Raw genomic sequence first — 19,152 nt, 5'->3', positions numbered from 1 at the left:
CATAAATGGCACAAGGACGCTTCCACTCAATGGTCGGACTAAGCATCGTACGGAGCATAACCACTCGCGGGATCTTCAGTGTAATTGTGGTAACCGCAATCACCTTCCTTGAGATATGCCTCTTCGCCTTGCGCTTCTTCATAGGGACCGTCATAGTACTCGGTACTGCAGGATAGTCTAACAAACATTGTACAATAAAGGAATGAGTTTCAAAGAAACTCGGTAAAGCGCGATTAAAATCCATAATAACATAAATGGCGGGATTCCGAACAAACATAAATGCAATATGATATGAGACAGACAATGAATGAATGAATCTAACTCTATGTATGCTTGGTCTCTATTAGCGAGACATGCTTTAAGTCATAGCACCGTACTTCTTTAGGAAAGTCCACTCACATCCTCAACCATTTAAGATATCTTGGATTCTCTCACGGATCATTTCACCGGTCTTGAGCAGCCGATTGGTAATGGGTCCTTCATCCCTCAGGACAAACCATGGCGGGGGTTAAGTCAACACACTCTCTCACAACCATTTGGTATAAGTACTTGGCGCATGTCGGGGTAAAACCTAGCCAAATGCAAGTCTTCTACTTAGTTACATCAAGTCGGATCCGAGATACGTCCATTCCTCGTCCCCGACGATCCTTTCCGGTATCCTTCACACTAGAGTCCTCATAGTCCCTGACTACGGACTCATCAACCCTATTGATCATCCACATATGGTAAACGGGAAGCTCTCACGTCCTCTCACGGGTTGGTTACCGGTCTTAAGCGCCCGTGAGCCCAAGTCTAACCATATGCAACCCTACCAATAAATGGCCCCCACAATGTGATTCCTGTCCTCTCACGGGTTGGTTACCGGTCTTGAGCGCCCATGAATCCCCATTGCTACCACGGGTCGTTCGGTCTCAATACCCCTCCGATTAGGGTCTGACATAACAGGACATCCTAGCCAAACACTACTAGACAATCCTAGATATGTCATCCAACAGTTTAGGAAGGTGTCCAGAGGGCATCTCCGAAAACATCCCATAATATTCCCGTAGTAGTCCAAGGACAGAAATGTCAAAAGGACACCTCTCCTTTCCAAACCATACTTAAGCATACACATGCATCAATTCATATCATCACATATATGGTAACTTCATATATGGAAAGAAATCAATAATTACAATCACTTGTATATAATTGGTAAGTAAATCACACATGAATCAATTTAATATGAATAAGTAATGCTACTGTAATCAAAGTTATGCAACAGTAGTATATCATTGTAAGAATCTAATTTAGGAAACATGTCAATGATATTCAAATATAGAAACTAGATTCATGCTACCTATGTAATTAAGGAAATAACCATCCTTACCTTTTATAACTCGCAAAGGAATCCTAAGAAATCAAGTAAGATCTTGGCAAACTTGAGAAGGAGGTCCTAAACAAGTATATACAACATATTAGGAAAGATCCCTAATAGAAAAGATACCAAAACATCCAACACAGACCAATTCCGGAGTTGCTTTGTACTCATTGGTCGAGTGGATTGGTCGACTGGTCCATCGACCAATCGATCGACCAATGCGACGATAGCCTAAAAAACAGAGTTTTAAGATATGAAATCCGAATTTGGTGGTTCAAAAGGGTACTAATCAAGGGGTAAACTACATCAGTAGTATTCTAACATATAGGGGACTTCAAAACATCAATCAATTCAAGACTTCAAGATCCAAATTAGGAAACAAAAAGTTACCATAATTAGATCAACCATGGATCTTGATGAATTCGAAATAGAAATCAAAGACAAGAACAATAGGAGGATGGATCATTGCTTCAGGTAAAGGTATCATGAAAACATACTTAGATCTTCAAGGAACAAGGCTTAGAAGCATAAATCTAAATAAGGAAATAAAACCTACCATATATGTAACTACCATGCTTCATGAAGAACACATAGTATGGTAGAAGAGAACAACTAGAAATTGATAGATTATGGATCATGGAAAGAAAACACAGTAATTAACTACTAACATGATCAATATAGAAGATCCAAAGAGATCAGAATTCAAATCAGAAGTTTAACAAGATTAGATCATGGTTTGATCATGATTCCTTCAAAAGCTTGCAATGATCATGGTTAAGATCATTGTTCTAGCCTCAAATCCTTAGGATGATCATGAGAACATGTTCGAGAGATGTTTGCAACAGAGAATGCAGCATCTCTTCTCTGTCTCAACTCAAAAAGGAAAGAAAAACAAAGATGGAGGAGAAGAAGAGAGAGTAGACATACCTTTTGATGCAAAAGGAAGAGTTTCGACGAAGATCCGACAAGAAAACACCAAGGATGCAAGGGAGATGACTTGCAGAGGTCTTTGGTTCGTTCCAAAGAGTTTGGAGGCAGCAAATACGAAGTGGACTTGAGATTGGACTTAAATAGAGCAAGAAAAACCTAATTGCCAAAGACAGCACTCATTGGTCGAGTGGATTGGTCGACTGGTCCAGTCGACCAATCAGTCGACCAATGCTGACAGCAAGTCCAAAACAGGGAATTGAAGGCCCAGATCAAATCCAATCCTAAAGGGGTTTTGCACACATGTCAAGTGACTTACCTAATAGGTAGAAATGCCTTCAAACCAAGATAGAGAGCACTCCAAGTCCATCAACTAATCCGATCTTCATCAAGATTCAGTTTCCATAAATAGAACTTCATCATCAACTTTCATGGATTCAAAGCCAGACACCAAGTCCTCCACTGGGATGGCCCAAAGCTGACTTCTTACTTTACTCCGGGTCATCGGACCTACAAATAACAAGGTTTCCGGGTCAAGGTTAGGGCTGGGTTTTACACATTCCTTTATTCTTTGTATGTTTATAGATTGCACATAAGAAGGATTTATATCTGAAGATGGGTTGGTTTCCTATGAAGGAACCATCGCGTATGAAGAAGATGTGGCACCGCCAGTGCGAGATGGAAATAGCATGTGCGGGAGTTCCTGCGGGTGCATGGAGTGCGCTTATTGCACCGGTTGATGGTCAAAGGCAAAAGGTGGTTAGGCAGTTCGCACAGAGACTGGAGAAGAATTGGAGGACACCTCACCTTATTAAACTGGAGTCTAAGTTCGTTGACTTAGAAAAGCAAACTGGAAAGAAACTGATATAAACACTTTTGAATTATTCCGCTGCCCTCATTTTTGTTTTATCCTTTATTCTTTATTTCTTTCCTTTGATATTGGAGTATTTTAGACTCCTGTAATTCATTTAATTCAGTTATTGAATATTCTTTGCTCTTGATTATCTTTAATTGTCTTAAATAATGTTGATAGACTAAAACCTTGAATCTTTTGACGAATCGCACCCACAGGTTGTCGGGCGGGTAACCGAGACCGACGGGTGGGGTGTGACACTCTTGATCAGCAGTTAGGGCTCGGGGCAACCGTTGCTCAGCTGTCACAACGGCCCTAGCAGCCTTCGCCCGAAGATGCTCAGGGTTCATTCTTGGAGGCACTACAAAGAAGAACAAGAATCAGAATTACGAAAAGACATATCACTCTTGTAAATTTGAAGGATGATGGTTAAGAAGCTCACAATGAGCCAAGCCCCAATACTGAAGGATGGAGTTGTACTCCACCTCAAGACCATGTATCTCCTGATACCATGGAATGGATTTGATCGTTTTGATAGCCGTCTCGTCTTCTTTGGATAAAGGAAGGACCCGGTTACTTTCAAAGTATGAAGTATACTGTTTCTAGACGATTGGGAAGTTGAGATCTAACTGAGGCGCACGACAGAAAAAGCATCGTTCGCACCATCCTTTGTGGTTAGAAGGGCAAGTTCCTTTGGCAAGAATGTTGCCCCTCCAGTCAAGCTCAGTCTTATTACGCTTGGAGAGTACAATCCAGCCGGGAGGATGGGAGATAGAAAGTAAATGAAAGTGCAGAAAAAGAGCAAGAGATGGCATAACGCCAAGTTCAAAACACAAACCCGAGAAGCCGACGATGAGACGCCAGCTATTGGGAAGGAGCATTCTAGGGCAAATGTCCCAGTGATTCAAAATGGCTGAGAACAAAGGATTGAAAAAAGGAAAGCGAACCCCGCTTTCCAGTGCATCTATGGGAAAATTAGCCCGGAAGGGTCGAATCAACCCTCTCATCAGGATTGGGAGCCCTAATATGATAAGAAAAAGGAAAATCAAAACCCTGGATTGCCGAAAGAAGGGTTTCCTCCTTATAAGAGGAGGGAACAGAACCAGGTCCGCCATTGGACCTGGAAGTTTTTTTTGATTGCCTAGAGGACTCGGCAGCCACCCTAGGAGTCTTGGAAGATCCAGAATCAGGAAAGGCAAAAGGAGTTTCGGCCTTTCTTTCTAAACTTTTATGGGAAACTTCTGCGAATTCACGCCAGAGGGCAGTTAGGGTTTTATTATCACTATCCGACTGCTCGGAAGGAAGGGAAACAAAAGCTTCGCTACCACTACTATTACTGACACTGGGGTACCGGGAAGAAGAAACCCTATTATCCTCCATTACTAGTTTCAGTAAGGTACAAAAAAAAAACTGGAGACAGGAAGTTTAAACTTTGCAAAAGGATCAGCAAACTTACTGATTCAGTGAAGCAAAGGCTTGAGAGCGAGAAGGCGCGAAGCAGACGACGAAGGTTCAAATTCCAGACAAGAAGAATGAAACCTACGAAGACAACGAGCCGCTTTTAAGCACTCGCACGAGTGTTCGAGGACCTGAACGATCGAGATTGATTCAGCATCAACGGTCGAGATTTGAAGACGTTTTGAAAGTTTGAACTCACGAATCCGAAACAGGCGTTCGGAAACCGTCGCTTGGGTTACTTGAGCCACGATAGATCGCCTGCAAAGAGACGCGTGGCATTTCCCTCACAACACTCAAGGAAAAGTGACCACCGCATTAAATGTGATATGACATTTAGTGGGATATGCAGAGACTATTGCCTGACGAAGAACCCAGTTAAAAACCAAGCCCTCGGGATCGACCGAACGCTTGGTCTGGGGGGCTTGTGATACGGAGGAAATATCATCGAACCTGGTTCGTACTCGGTTTGACCCTCGACCCCGGTCGAGACGGAGGGAATCGACTCGCTTCTGAGCGAGCCGGGTCCAGAAGATAGCTTGCTGAGGAAGAAAACTAAATCGGCAACAGGCACGCCCTAATCCGACTTATGGATTAGGTTAATTACCCTAGTGATGGCAGACACAACTTGGCGGCTGTCACTTATCATTATTGAAGGGATAATCATTGAATAACCGTGAGGTTATCTCAGGAGTCCTCTACTAGTTCAAACTAGTAGAAGTCTATCGCTCAACGGATCTAATTGTTAGGATCCAACGAAGAAGATTCGAAGGTACACTCTATATAAACCTTACTTACCTACGAGGTGAGGGGGACTCAGATCCATATACATATTGATAGACGTAAACTATCGAGGGCTTACGATCTAGATCACTTTCCCAGTTTTTCATTCCTTAGCTCTGTGCGTCTGACAGAGCCGTTTGTGATTAAGTTCATCAACTAACTTAGCCTTCGGAGGTGGACTCCCGACCCCAGCGGTCGGGCCACATCTGACGCTTTCGTTTTGTAGGTCATCACAAGATCTAAGGGCTGAGCAGATTTTGGACGCATCAGAAACCAATTTGGATTTTTCCCATTTCTTTAATTCAAAATAAATGATGTTTAGGGAAGGGGGTAGCATCGTCTTTTGATTTCTTAATTTTAATGAAGGACAAAGTAGACATTACATATTCAAACTTAACGGCTACTTAACACCGTTATAAGGAAGGGGGGCAACAGTAATCTCGTAAAGAATAGGGTTTTATTAGTAATAAAATCAAACTACAGGGGGACAACAGTAATTATCCCTAAATAGTTTGGTAGGGAACAATGTATTTAATTCTTTTGCTAAGGAAATATCTTACCGTCTTTAATACTTTTGTAATAACTTTCCCTACGGAATTTATATACCTTCGCAATTACTCGGTTTTTTTTGTTTTTTTAACCCAGCAGACCAGAAAGGAGAAAAATAGACGAGAAAAGAGAACTTCAATTGATTGGTGATATTGGGCAGGTCAAAAAAGAGCAACCTTGGGCCTTATTTAGTCAGCCCACTTTCTCTATATTGTATCTTACAGCCCATCCAGATAAACATCAAGCTGTGTAAAACCAACATCTATTAATTCTTGAATGAAATACTCATAGTGGATCAGTCATCTATGAAAAATCTACTCAAGGTAGATACAAAAGATTCCTTCCCCCCTCTTTCCTCTTCTGAGACAAGTAAAATTGTATTAGTAATGAAAATTCATTACAAAAATGCTACAAGTAAATGAGTAATGAACACAATCGACTCAGTATTTATGGGAGTGCTGCACTGCTTCCCCTATTCGAACTCAAATTAATCACCCATTCACTACTGCCAAATAGCAGCCTCTGCAACATGTTTCTCGACATCAGTGTTGAAGAAGAGGTTCTTTCCTCTGCTAAAGTGGACTTCCCACAACCACCAGGAGCACATAATCCAAGCACAGTCAAATATTCTTTAAACAATTCAATCTTCAATTCTTCCAGAAGTATTTTGAATCCAAAACATCATCAGGAATGGTAAACAAACCCAAATTCCTTAAGAGAACCCACCACACCAACGTTCTGTCCCTGCTGCAGAATCAGCTTCACTTCTCCCACATCCCTTTTAACCACTTGCAAGTCACAATGAACCACTTTGCTGTCGTGCCAAATTTCAACCTGCAACTCCCGCTGGCAAAACCTCTGAATAGCGTTATCCAAATTGAGGATCTTGTTGGAGTAACAAATCTTCAGAATGAAGTTCCAAGATGAGACCTTCAGGCACTCAAGTAGAAGCTCTTATGAATATACAGTTAGACACTCAGTTAAATAACAATTCAGGTTAATCGATCTCCTTCTTCTCTTTTGTGGCTCTGGTACTCAGAGAGGAACAAAGGTGTATGAACCCATATGAACAGATCTTCACCATTTTTCTTTGTAATTGATAACCTGCAGACCAAAAACTAAAATTTAAAAATTACAAAAGCATTTGATACAGTCACCAATTCAGATCTCCTTGTATATCATGCCATTAACAGATCTTAAACAGAACCACAAAAACCCTTCTCCCCCATTACCAAGCCCCACTTCAACTCAAGATTTCATCGTCAATTGAAATGTAAATAACTTCAAAATATTCTGATTAGCAATGACAAGAAAATTTCAGTTAGTGCTAATCCAGGTGAAAAATAAAGTGTAAGTAACCATTTTACAACTTTGATAAAGCCAAAGTAATAAATGCAAAATTCTGATTTCAGTAGGACAATCATCACATCAAGATATATTCTGTTCTCGCAAATGGGTAAGTTACTGATGAAATGGATCCTACTATCTGTTTTCCTTGCACATAAAATATGTGCTAGGCATCAAAGATATAAATCATGTGTTTGAGTGGACAAGGTGTCGCCTTGGTCCACACATCATCCAACTCCTTGCGGCAACTAGACCCAGTGACAGTCATGCTGCCAGTGATTCCATAGATAGTTATGACAGAATTGGCATCTAAAACTACTGATTTAACTAATCAAGATATAATTGCAAGCAGAATGATAATGCATGATTGACAAAGGCACCCAAAGATGAAGCAGAAGGACATTCTATCTATGGAACTTGAACCTAAAGATAATGTTTCAACTAGAGAAGAATCAAAACCAAGAATAGGGATCATGCAAGGATATTGAAAGTAAGAACCATACTCACCTCAAGTACGTCGTCGTTCTTGCATTAGGAACTCTATGTTAGCCCTGAGCGAAGAGTAGCCACCCTTGAGTGAAGATATCTCTTTAGCCTGACTAGCTAGCTCTTTAGCCTGACTAGCTATCTCTTCAGCCTATGCCGATGTTGTTGCCTCTAATGTGTGTATCTTAGCCCGCAATTGTGTATTCTCTTTTAACATATGACTTGTTGAGCTCTCTTGCTATCCCATGTACTTGTGTTGGAGTTATTCCAACTCCACACATCCGTACTCGACCATGGACATCTTCACCTACACAATCTCTAAAAACTTCATCTTGCACGGCAGGGTCCCCTTGCATTTCTTCAGGCAGCTCATTGAGTTGTTTTTCCATATTGGCCTACATTTGAAACACAAAAATCAGTTAGAAGATATATTAATTGAAGCTATAAAATGATAGTACCTCATTTATGATTTAATAACTTACAATGATCAAGTTAGCAACCTCGTCTGTGGGTCACATGTAATCTTGAACATTTCCATACGAGTGGGAGGTTCTTTCTCTAGGAGCTCTTGACGCTAAATAATTAAGAAACAATAAAATATTATAACATGTGAACTTCCATAAACAACATCTGACCTTCCATAAACAACATTTATACTTTCAAATTACATCATATACCTTCTTCTCTCGAATTACAGCAAAAGAAGTCTTTCCTGTGTTGTGCAATGATTTTAAAATTTTCCTATTGTCAATATTGCAGGCCGACACAGCATAAAATATTTTCAAACACATAGAATTAGATTAGAAATATTATTGCTAACATAATTTACTATTTTGTCACAAGATGAGCTAAATTCTAGGCATTATACCTGACTAGCCTCTTGGCCCCATGTCTCGAGGAGTATATTCCATTGCTAACCTCTCCTCATGTGTTCCGTACTTGTTGAACACATTTATCTTAAGCTCATGCTTAAAATCCTTCCATCTTTCATTGAGCTTAATTTCCACCCATCTCCTTAAACCATCAGGGAGATTGAATTTTTCCTACAAATATAATATGGTAACAGTTAGTCTAGCTCTAGGCAATATATGAATACAAACATCTAAATATAGGTAAGAAATATGATACGGGAAATATATCTTACATATATTTTATCCACCGTGTCATCTTTCAGAGGTTGTGGGATTTTCCTCCAATCAGAATAGGATAAAGGAAGCAGGTGTGCATCCCTTGCTTTAACTCCAACCCAAGTAATTAACTTTGCAGTTGTTTCGTTGCAAGGTTGACCATTATCATCAATTTGTACATCAATTTTGCCTATGAGTTCTTCAATCGCCTTCCCTCGAGCCGGCCCTCTTCCAGGTTTCTTGCCACCTGAAAATATTCAATTCTAGTGAGATACACATATTAACTATTAGTTAAACCAACATAAATTTTCTAAAGATGTTTAATCTCTTACCTATAGACCCTGAACTTGAAGATGGAGCAGAGAACTCACTGTCACTCATGTTTGGCAACAACATGCATGAGTTAATCAACATGAAAATCAAATAATAAATCAATTCCTTCATCTAAAGGCACCTAACCCTAGAAGACTGCTGGTTCCTAAGAGACAGGATCATGGAGTGATCCCTATCATCTACCACCAGGTTTCAACCCCATCAACAACCCAAAACTAAACCAGAGAAACTGAAATAGCATTCAAATGATAGATAATACACAACAGAATCATAGTTAAATAGCTGCAACAGAATTTACAACCTTATTTGTTTTAATGGTCTAATCAAAATTCGTTTGTCATACTTGTTTACTTGGTCTAACATACCTAAGGTTGCAAGTCCTTGTACCAATAGCTACTGAAAAGGTTTGAATACCTAAGCCCAAAGGTAAGCCATCATTTTGCCTGCTGACTGAAAATGATAGATAGAGCAAACAACAAAGAAGGAAATATTTTGCAAATAGAACTGATTAAAGGAATGGGCATGCAGAGGTTACTGTGTCAGTCGTTTGGTCTTTTAGCACATCTTAACAACAATACAAGGTGAAGGGGAAAACCAAGACAACACTGTTTGAGAAAATAAATTTATTCTAACTTATGGAACCTAAATAATCAGTCCAAAAATGTAGTCAATCAGGAAGAAAATGCTGAGCATTCAAAACATAAATGAAATTACAGATAATTTATCGAATTGTAATCGATCGGAACTTAGAGATGATTTATCATTCATTTCAAAAGTACTAGAATGCTTTTAGATTTGATTAAAGAACTGAAAAGGAAAAAATTGAACCCAAACTTAGTGTTTTGCTGCCTTAATAGATTATTTAATCCTAAAACAGCAGCAAAGATGATAATGAACCAGCACACCTATGAAACCATTTATACATGCTAGCAAACACTTTGAATTCAATCGAGTGGCAAACACAAGCATTTATACAACTCTTGATTGGATCCCCAGCTACAAAGTCAGCTCATATAATCATTATCAAAAGATTCAGAACTTGCAATTTCGTTATTTGGTTTGATGGGCGTTTCAACAATCATCCCTTCTATATCAGTCCTAGTCCACCCAAAATCACCTTCACCTTCTTGCTCTAACAGTTGCCTACTATGCTTTTGTTGTATTGAAGTTGATGTGCATGCTGGATTTGGAGCATCACTTTCCTCTCCTAACAAGTCATATGTATCCCTAATCTTGGTAGTTCCAGCAACATGCCAACTAGACTTTTGAGGATCCAACACATAAAACACCTGCTCTACTTTTGAAGCAAGGACATATGGCTCATCATTTATATTTTGTCCACTATATTTCAAGTGATTAAAATTTACAAGTGTAAACCCAAGTTCATCTTTATGCACTCCGCTCTCTGGATGAGCCCAATCACACTTAAATAATGTTACTTTGAGATCCGCAGAATATTCCAATTCTATTACTTGATTACTTGATTCAAAATGCCGTAATAAGTGACCGGTCCCTCAATAGGATGCTTGTCCTTTTGACTTGAAAAGCTGTTAGTCAATGCAGTTATCATGACCCCACTGTTTTGAGTTTTCTTGGTGACCTCATACACTTTACTATGAAACCTGATCCCATTAACAATGTATCTCATGTAACTTCTTGCCTCAGAGTTTGGACCTCTAGCTAGACATCTGATTTCTTCAGGCATCGGAATCCCATCTTGGAGGAGTTTCAGTACCTAGAAATACAATATTGGTATAAATAAGATTGGAAAGTTTCTAAGCAGATTTGCATAAAGTAAATTATGAGAATAGTTACACTTACATACTCATTGAACCATTTTGGGAAGTCCTTATCATGCATATCCATAACTTTCTTAGGACGAACACCATGACCTAAGTTCCTTTTAATCTCCTTTATATGGAGTCTAAAAAAGAGTTATCCCAAAAAATATCAATCAATTACGCTTTAATATAAATTATCAAATTTGAATAACGAAGATGTATCGTGTTGTCCATACTTACTATTGGTATTCATCTATTCCTTTGTAATTGACTAGCATGCATCGATGTGCTTGATTCCTTTCTTTTATTTCAAGACGTAATAGTTCACACTTCCCAAGCGGCCGACCCATGCTAGAAAATATTGAATTTGGGTCTTCTATGTCCAATGTAACATAGTTTCTATTTGGCCGATTCAATCTCATTTCAACTCCTTCAAAGTATCTAGAACAAATTAGTAAACACTCTTCTGCAATATATCCTTCTGCTATCGAGCCTTCTGGCCGACTATTATTGCGAACATAATCTTTCAGTCGCTTAAGGAACCTAAATGAAGTCATGTTTAAGATGAATTTTAACAATAATTGTCATATAATATTAATAAGGTGCATCACTTAAATGACCTCTTAGAAACTAACCTTTCTATTGGATACATCCAACGATAATGTACTGGACCGGCCACACTTGCCTCTTGAGCTAAATGAATGACCAAATGCACCATTATATCAAAAAATCCCGATGGTAAGTACCTTTCAATATTACACATCAAAATAGCAGCTCTTTGGTCAAGCATTTTGAAATCCTCCTCAGAACTAACCTTACTACATAAATCCTGGAAGAACTCACATAACTCGATCAATATTTTACCAATATTATTAGGCAAAACACTATGTAAGGCGACTGGAAAAAGTTGTTGCATCATAATATGACAATCATGGCTCTTCAAATCTGATATTAGCTTTTCCTTGACTTGCACATTTCGTGAGATATTACTAGCATAGCCATCTAGAACCTTGATACCACTTAATATTGTGCAAAACATCTTGTCCCCATTAGACAATGAGTAACACGCGGAGGTAAAATGACTTTATTCTTGCCTTCAATATTCTTTGGATGAAGATCAACACGAATATTCATATCTTTTAAATCTAAGCGTGCATTCAGGTGATCTTTCGTCTTGTCTTTTGTACCCAACAATGTGTACATTATGCTATCACAAACATTCTTCTCAATATGCATAACATCCAAATTGTGACGAATAATGTTATCTTTCCAATATGGAAAATCAAAGAATATACTCTTTTTCTTCCAATTAAGAGGGAGTTCAAACTTATTCTTATCTTTTCTTCTTTTCCTCCCATTATTCTCAATCTTATCCTTCCCGAATGGGGGAAACTGAGCACCCCATAGTTGTTCCAACACATCAAACCTAGAAGGTATCTTTGGTTGCACTCTATGTTCTTCATGACCATCAAAGCTTCTTTTGTCACGACGAAATTTGTGATCATGAGGAAGGAAACGACGATGGCCTAAGTAACACTGCTTCCTTCCAAATTTTAGCCAACGTGAGGATGTATACTTGTTGCAACATGGACAAGCCAAAGCACCTTTCATGCTCCAACCTGAGAAATTCGCACATGCTGGAAAATCATTAATAGTCCATAACAAACATGCATGCATCCTAAACATTTCCTTCTTGTATGCATCATAAGTTTCAACACCACTGTCCCACAATATTTTCAACTCATCAATCAACGGTTGTAAATATATGTCTATATCATTCCCGGGTTGTCTTCGTCCAGGAATAAACAAGGTAAGAATCATGTTAGGCGCCTTCATACACATCCATAGTGGCAAGTTGTAAGGAATCAAGACAACTGGCCATGTACTATGCTTTGAGCTAATCCTCTTAAATGGATTAAATCCATCACTTGCAAGCCCTAGCCTAATATTACGGGGTTCCTTACCAAAATTAGGATATAACCTATCAAAGTCCTTCCATGCTTTAGAGTCAGCAAGGTGTCATAACTTATTGTTGTCCACACGTTGTTCATGATGCCATCTCATATCACTTGAGATCTTAGATGACATGTATAACCTTTGGAATCTTGGGATCAAAGGGAAATGACATAATACCTTGATTGGGATCTTCTTCTCAATCGATTCATACCTTGATGCACCACATTTGTAACAAGATGTGGCATTGGAAGCCTCATTCCGATACAACATACAATCGTTGGTGCATGCATCAATCTTGTTATAATTGAGGCCCAAATCTTTGATGATCTTCTTAGTCTCATACAAAGACTTTGGTAATGTGTTCGGCTCAGGAAATGCATCTTTCAATAAGTCAAGCAACATTGACGATGCCTTGTCGGTCAACTTACAGAGGCATTTAATATGATAAAGCTGAAGAATGAAAGATAATTTTGCGAACTTTTTATTTCCTGGATACAACGGTAAACTTGCATTTTCCATCATCCGTTCATATTTCTCTATTTCTATACTTGACCTATTTGCATTCAATCTTCTACTGTCGTCCTCAATCTCTTCGTCTACATTTCCTCCCAACATTTCATTTACCATGTTATGTGTATTAGAGATATTAGTCACCTCAAATTCCACTGGAGTTTCAGGTAGAGGTGTGTGTGTGAAGATGATGCTTCCCCATGGTGTTGCCAAATTGTATAATTCCTCAAAAATCCATCACAAACTAGACGTTCAATCACTTCAGTCCTATTTCCCCAAAGCTGATTTATGCACTTTATACATGGGCATACAATTTGATCCCCACAAGCTGCATTAGAAAATGCATTGTCTAAAAATTTCTCAACTTCTTGCCCGTATAGTGTAGACAATCGAAAGGATGGATCCTTTGATCTTTGAATCCAAGTCCTTTCCATAGTTTTCGTAAAGACAAAAGAAAAGGCTTTTGATTAGGATTGCACAAATAACCATCTAATTTAACGTAGTAATTGGATTTTATATATAATTAATGTGATATACATAGTATAACTAATAGAGTATAATAATTAAAAAAAAAAAACCAGAGCAGGTTACACATCCCTTCCCTCTACAATGGTTAAACGACACACATATCCCTCACCCCATTTTCAAATGACGCCAATGCCCTCCCTTAATGTTCAATAAAGCTCCAAACATACCCATTACACAGTTTTAGTTTTACGATTCAGCAAAGAAAATTAGATGGATGAAAATTACACAAGAAACTTATTGACTAAACAATAGATTTGTTCTAAGAAAATCACCTAAGCACTATAAACTACAGAAAAAATATGACTGCCTTGATAAAGTTGAAAGCAAGAAGTAAAATACATAGTAATTACTGACTTACTCTTGGCTGGTTCAAAACCCAGTCGCAGAGAGCAGGTGAGTTGGTACTGAACCATGTAACCATTGGAGTTGATATTGAACTCCAATGGCTTGTATCTGTTTATGTTGACCGGAAAAGGGTACTGTTGCTGTTGCTCCCCTGTTATTTGAGATTGCCAGGCGTGATTATTAGCTTTGGTGGATTGACATTGCTGCTGTTAGGTATCTTTTTTCATTGGGGGTGTTCAGAGGTCCGTTTTGAAGACATTTCTACTGCTTCCACAGTATTTCAGACATTATTTTTTAGGCTAAGTGTTATTGGTTAATCGGAAAAGTAAGATATTTTAATTGCTGCATTGTTTTTCGATTGCAGTGCTCTTTTCCAGATTGGTTTGTGCTATTATTTTCCTGGACAGAAGAAGGGTTGATATTTAGTTCCAAAATCACAGGTCTTCTATTTACAATATTTAGTTCTCCAAATAATTACATTCTCGGAGGACAAGTAATTTATCCTCTATTTAAGGAAGCAACTAGTACATGAAAATGACATAGCAAATTGATAGAAGATTCTGTCCAAAATAAAAACAAATAGAAATAGAAAATACTAAGACAGAAACAAAAGAAAATTAGAAAGTATCCAAAAATTAAACTCCAGGCTCCAGCTCTAAAACTTGTGCACCAAGACTGTAGCTCCCAACCTTACATGCCAAGACTTACACAATTCTCAACAATGGCAATGAAATAGCAAAATTGAAAATATTCTTATACTTTGACCTCTTAATGTGTGATAGTGTTCATTGCCAAATGAGCTCCCCCAGCAGGTAATGCTGCCACAAAGAGCAGCTACTATGAGCCTATGAAACAAGAAGCCAATCAACTAATAAAGAATTAGAAGCAATGCAGACAGAGCTAGTCTAATCTTCAGGCTATGGGAATGCAAACCTAAAGGGGATAAAGTCAATCTAGCTTCTTCTTTTTTCATTCTTCATCCTGAGGCCTTAGTTCAAAATGGAAGAGCACTTGATTAATCAGGATATGATGGTTTGACTCCATCAGGATTTACATTATTGTTTTATTTTTCTTTATTTTCATTTTCTTGGTGAAAACAAAGTTGGGTAGAAACATGACAGCAAAAGCTACTCTTTTTAATCATTGTTTGGAAGTTTGTTGAGTTGCAGACGAACCATAATTTATCCAAAATCTTAAGCCATGTGGATACCTAAGGGTTTGTCCAATAGCAAGTGTCATAATTAAAGTAAACCAGGAAATCACTAAGAAAAATCACCAAAACTGCTAATGAGAACCTCTCAAGGGAAAATAGATACTACAAATCACTTAGGTTAGGGCTAGGTTCTCAGATTGTAAAAGTAGTATTCCCATGTCTGAAACTAAACCCGAACCTAATAGGTCTTTTGAAAGGCACCATCAATGATTCACATCAACTCATACAGCTGATCAGCTTATATTACTCTGTTTCCTAGAAGGAAACAAAAAATAAAGAATGATTAATGACTACCTTAGTCTTTATGCTAGTGAAGGTCACCAATCAATCTTATTGTTTGAAATAGAAGTATGAAATACCTGATTGAGCAACCACAAAACCAGTGCCTCACTCACACAAACACTTCAACAGAGGAACACACATAAATACAACTATGGTCATATTAGGAAAATATAAAATACAATATAAAACCAAGAATAGAGTGGGCAAAGAATTATCGTAATCTAATTAAACCAATCATCTAATCCAAATAGAAATAGCCGTTCAATATGGAAGAAAGACAAATCAGGGAAAAATGAAGTGTCAATCTACCTTCTGAGTCCGCACTTTGTAGCAGCAACAACAGACTCGAACAGATATAAACCGTGAGAAGAGTGAGATCTGAACAACAAAGAAATGAAATTAAGAATGAACTATCGAGACTACTAGTTTCAGCTCCAAAACAAAAACGAAGGAGATCATAGGAATGGTCGATCAGTAAGGAAGAAAGACAAATCAGGAAAAAATGAAATATCTTCGTCTACCTTCTGAGTTTGCACTTTGCAGCACCAACAGAAGCTGAATCACATTCACAAAGCCAGGTCGTTCGCCGCCTCCAAATTTAAAAGACTCCCCAGTCACTTTCCAGTTAATGTCTTTGACCCTTCAAACCAAATCCGCTCGATGGCTGATTCTGCTGCTTCCCAATTCAAGCAAATTCAAATTCAAAGGGACGACACTGTAAGTGTTATAGCATCTCTTTCCTTGTTTTACCACATTTTCGCGTCAATCAAGCTTCGCGCGCTGCTTCTCCGCTGGAACCACTAAAACCCTAGAACCACTCTCTTTTAGCTTCTCCTTTCTAATGTGATCTGTAAGCCTGGTTCGTGACCTCCAAAAGCAATTCCTTCTCCACTGAACCACTCTCTTTTAACTCAATTACAGGACAAATTGTTTAACTGATCCACCGAGAAGGTAGTTAGCTCAAGAATCAGATGAGGGAAGACAAACTCCACCGAGTTGATTCTCAGAGAAGTAGGAAGTAGGGTTTTATCAGTTTCGCGCCAGAATAAATCGAGAATAAGTAGAAGGCGCGTAAATACACATTGCCTAGCAAAAGATTTGGGGTTTTATTGGAGAATTAAATGAATGCTTATAATACGGTAATTTATTCCCGTAGTATATATTGTCCTTTTTGCCACGGTACCTACCGTAGCTTATAGAGTTGGATTATCATATAAAACAAACTGCTCAAATATGCATGATTCAAACTATTGCTACGGTAAGTATCTACCGTGGCTTATATTAGTCTAAATGGTAAATATGTAGTATTTTAAGTATTCGGAAAATGAGAAATTGGAACTGACCATTTGCCACGGTAATATAATACCGTGGCACATAATATAAGTGCATTTAGTGAAATTTAATCTATTTTTCCAAATGGTCTATATTCTGAACGATTTTTAAACTGTCCAATTACTCAATCTATTTGCCACGGAAATTTATTACCGTGGCAAATGGTCTGCGTATTCATGTTTAATAAATGTCGATTTACTGAAACTAGTTGCCACGGTAATTTACTGCCGTAGCAAATGGTGGATTTAGTTAATGTATTGGCCACGGTAATTTCCTACCGTGGCAAATGGTTTAAGTACTCTACCAAAGTTTGAAATCCATTTAGTTAATTTTACCGTAATAATCCGGTGAATATATTAAGTTGTTGCCATGGTAATTAATTACCGTGGCAAATAGTGTAATTATTATACACATTTATCACGGGGGATTACAACCGTGCTATATACTAAGTTGTTGCCACGGAATTTTGTGTGTATGCCTTAAATATTACGGTAATTTTGTGTGTGTGGCAATTTAGATGTCCTTTTGCCATGGTTATTTTTTCCGTGGCAAAAGGTCCGTGGCAATTGCCACTTTTTCTTGTAGTGGCAGCATGTTTGGTCGGTGGGATCGACCAAGCCAGACTTTGGCTGCATATAGGATTTTGGTCCGCATTCGGTCTTCCGGGGCTCGGATTGATCTAGAACTTGGAATGATGATTAATAATAGTATAAGAACACTATAAATCAAGAAATTAACACAATCTAAAGGTCTAATTAGAAATCCCCAAATTGTATTACTAAGTTCTATAGACAAGAACCAAAGCATGGCTTGAAATCAAATGCATTTGCATTGGAAAAGTATGAATTCGCTAAGGGAACTAATAAGAATTGGGTTAAAATCATATGCTAGAAATAAACATAAACATAGCACACTATATACCTCAGTTTAGAATAATAATGTATGAAGTTAAGGAGAGAATCAAAGGAATGCATATGCAAGGCTTGAAATGAGAGCATAGCATCAATGGAAATGGGAGAGGATCATAGGTTAAGTAAGAGTGAACACTTGGAATGATGGTTGCAAGGTTGCAGCATCAACTCCAAGATTGTAACAACAAAAAAAGGAATAGAAAAGGATAGAATAGAGAGTAGAGTGATGAATCATACCTTATAGATGATGATTAGAGAAGAGATGCAATGATTACAATGATTTGGGGCAAGAATCCATCACAAATACCAAGAGAGTGGCTTGGGAAGCTCCACTCTCGTTCTCAGTGGCTTAGATGAGTGTAATAGGGTTCAAAACACGAGGCTAGCATATATAGATGAGAGAATATTCCAAAAAGCATCTTTTACTCGAATCTTGGCAGCCTTGGTTGATGGTCCTTGGTCGATAGGATCGACCAAAGAGGATCAACTAAAGACAGTTCAACAGAAAACTCAGCAATAGTTCAGCAACTTCGGACAGGGATTCGGAGGGCTATACAAGATCAAATTGAGTGGGATTTTCTCATACAAGTCAATCAAGAAGTCTAGTTTACAGAAATACTTTCTAATTGAGCATGGGAGTTCATTAGGTCCACCAAATAAGCTCACATTCTTTAGGCTGCAAATTCTAAACAATCACTGACAATGCTTCCAAGTATGTAGCACCATCAACAATATCCATGGGTTTCGGGTCAAACACCATGTCTTCCATAAAGAGGGCCCATAACGACTTCTACCTTCACTTCGGGACATTGGATCTACCCCAAGGAGAAGGTCGAACAAGACCTCCTAAGGCTTTCAAAGATAGCAACATTGAAATCAAGGTTCGACTTGAAGGTCTAACATTAAACAAGTCTTTCTTCACCCAAAAACAAATAGGGTGTCCTAGCTAGGTTTGGGCTGGATTTCACACGTACAATAACACGTACAATCCTGGGTGGAAGAATCATCCCAACTTTTCATGGTCTCAAAAGCAAAACCAAAATGGATTAAGTAATTATTCCACACAAAATCAAT

General features: G+C 38.4%; 1 protein-coding gene across 9 annotated transcripts; it reads right to left on the bottom strand.

Annotated features, from left to right (window-relative positions):
* Positions 1 to 5,722: 5,722 nt before the first annotated feature.
* On the bottom strand, positions 5,723 to 16,897 carry LOC149007481 (uncharacterized). Of its 9 annotated transcripts, XM_089165499.1 has the most exons (8): positions 16,357 to 16,897; positions 9,220 to 16,213; positions 8,905 to 9,134; positions 8,629 to 8,803; positions 8,438 to 8,501; positions 8,243 to 8,334; positions 7,782 to 8,155; positions 5,724 to 7,031 (listed from the first exon to the last, which is right to left on the bottom strand). In XM_089165499.1, the coding sequence occupies exons 2-4, from the start codon at positions 9,329 to 9,331 to the stop codon at positions 8,633 to 8,635; spliced, it is 513 nt and encodes a 170-aa protein (XP_089021625.1). In that variant the 5' UTR covers positions 9,332 to 16,213; positions 16,357 to 16,897; the 3' UTR covers positions 5,724 to 7,031; positions 7,782 to 8,155; positions 8,243 to 8,334; positions 8,438 to 8,501; positions 8,629 to 8,632. The 9 variants fall into 9 exon arrangements, 4 of the variants coding, with proteins under 4 accessions (XP_089021627.1, XP_089021623.1, XP_089021625.1 ...); XR_016175046.1 differs by having other exon boundaries at positions 5,723 to 7,031; positions 8,243 to 8,803; positions 15,106 to 15,158; positions 16,145 to 16,213; XM_089165501.1 differs by having other exon boundaries at positions 5,723 to 7,031; positions 8,243 to 8,803; positions 9,220 to 10,955; positions 16,145 to 16,213.
* Positions 16,898 to 19,152: the final 2,255 nt, after the last annotated feature.

This window comes from Hakea prostrata, chromosome 8 (genome assembly GCF_041222555.1).
Source record: "Hakea prostrata isolate BN-2017 chromosome 8, UWA_Hpros_2, whole genome shotgun sequence".
Lineage (NCBI taxonomy): Eukaryota > Viridiplantae > Streptophyta > Magnoliopsida > Proteales > Proteaceae > Hakea > Hakea prostrata.
Note: the sequence above shows the minus strand (reverse complement) of the source record. Positions and strands in the feature narration are given on the sequence as shown.

Bases quoted from the DNA above. Each gene is read 5' to 3' on its own strand.
- LOC149007481 (XM_089165497.1), bottom strand. From the start codon at position 9,331: ATGAAGGAATTGATTTATTATTTGATTTTCATGTTGATTAACTCATGC. The intron at 9,135-9,219 runs GTAAGAGATTAA...GAATATTTTCAG, and splicing joins TTCAAGTTCAGGGTCTATAG to GTGGCAAGAAACCTGGAAGA. The intron at 8,804-8,904 runs GTAAGATATATT...TTATATTTGTAG, and splicing joins ACACGGTGGATAAAATATAT to GAAAAATTCAATCTCCCTGA.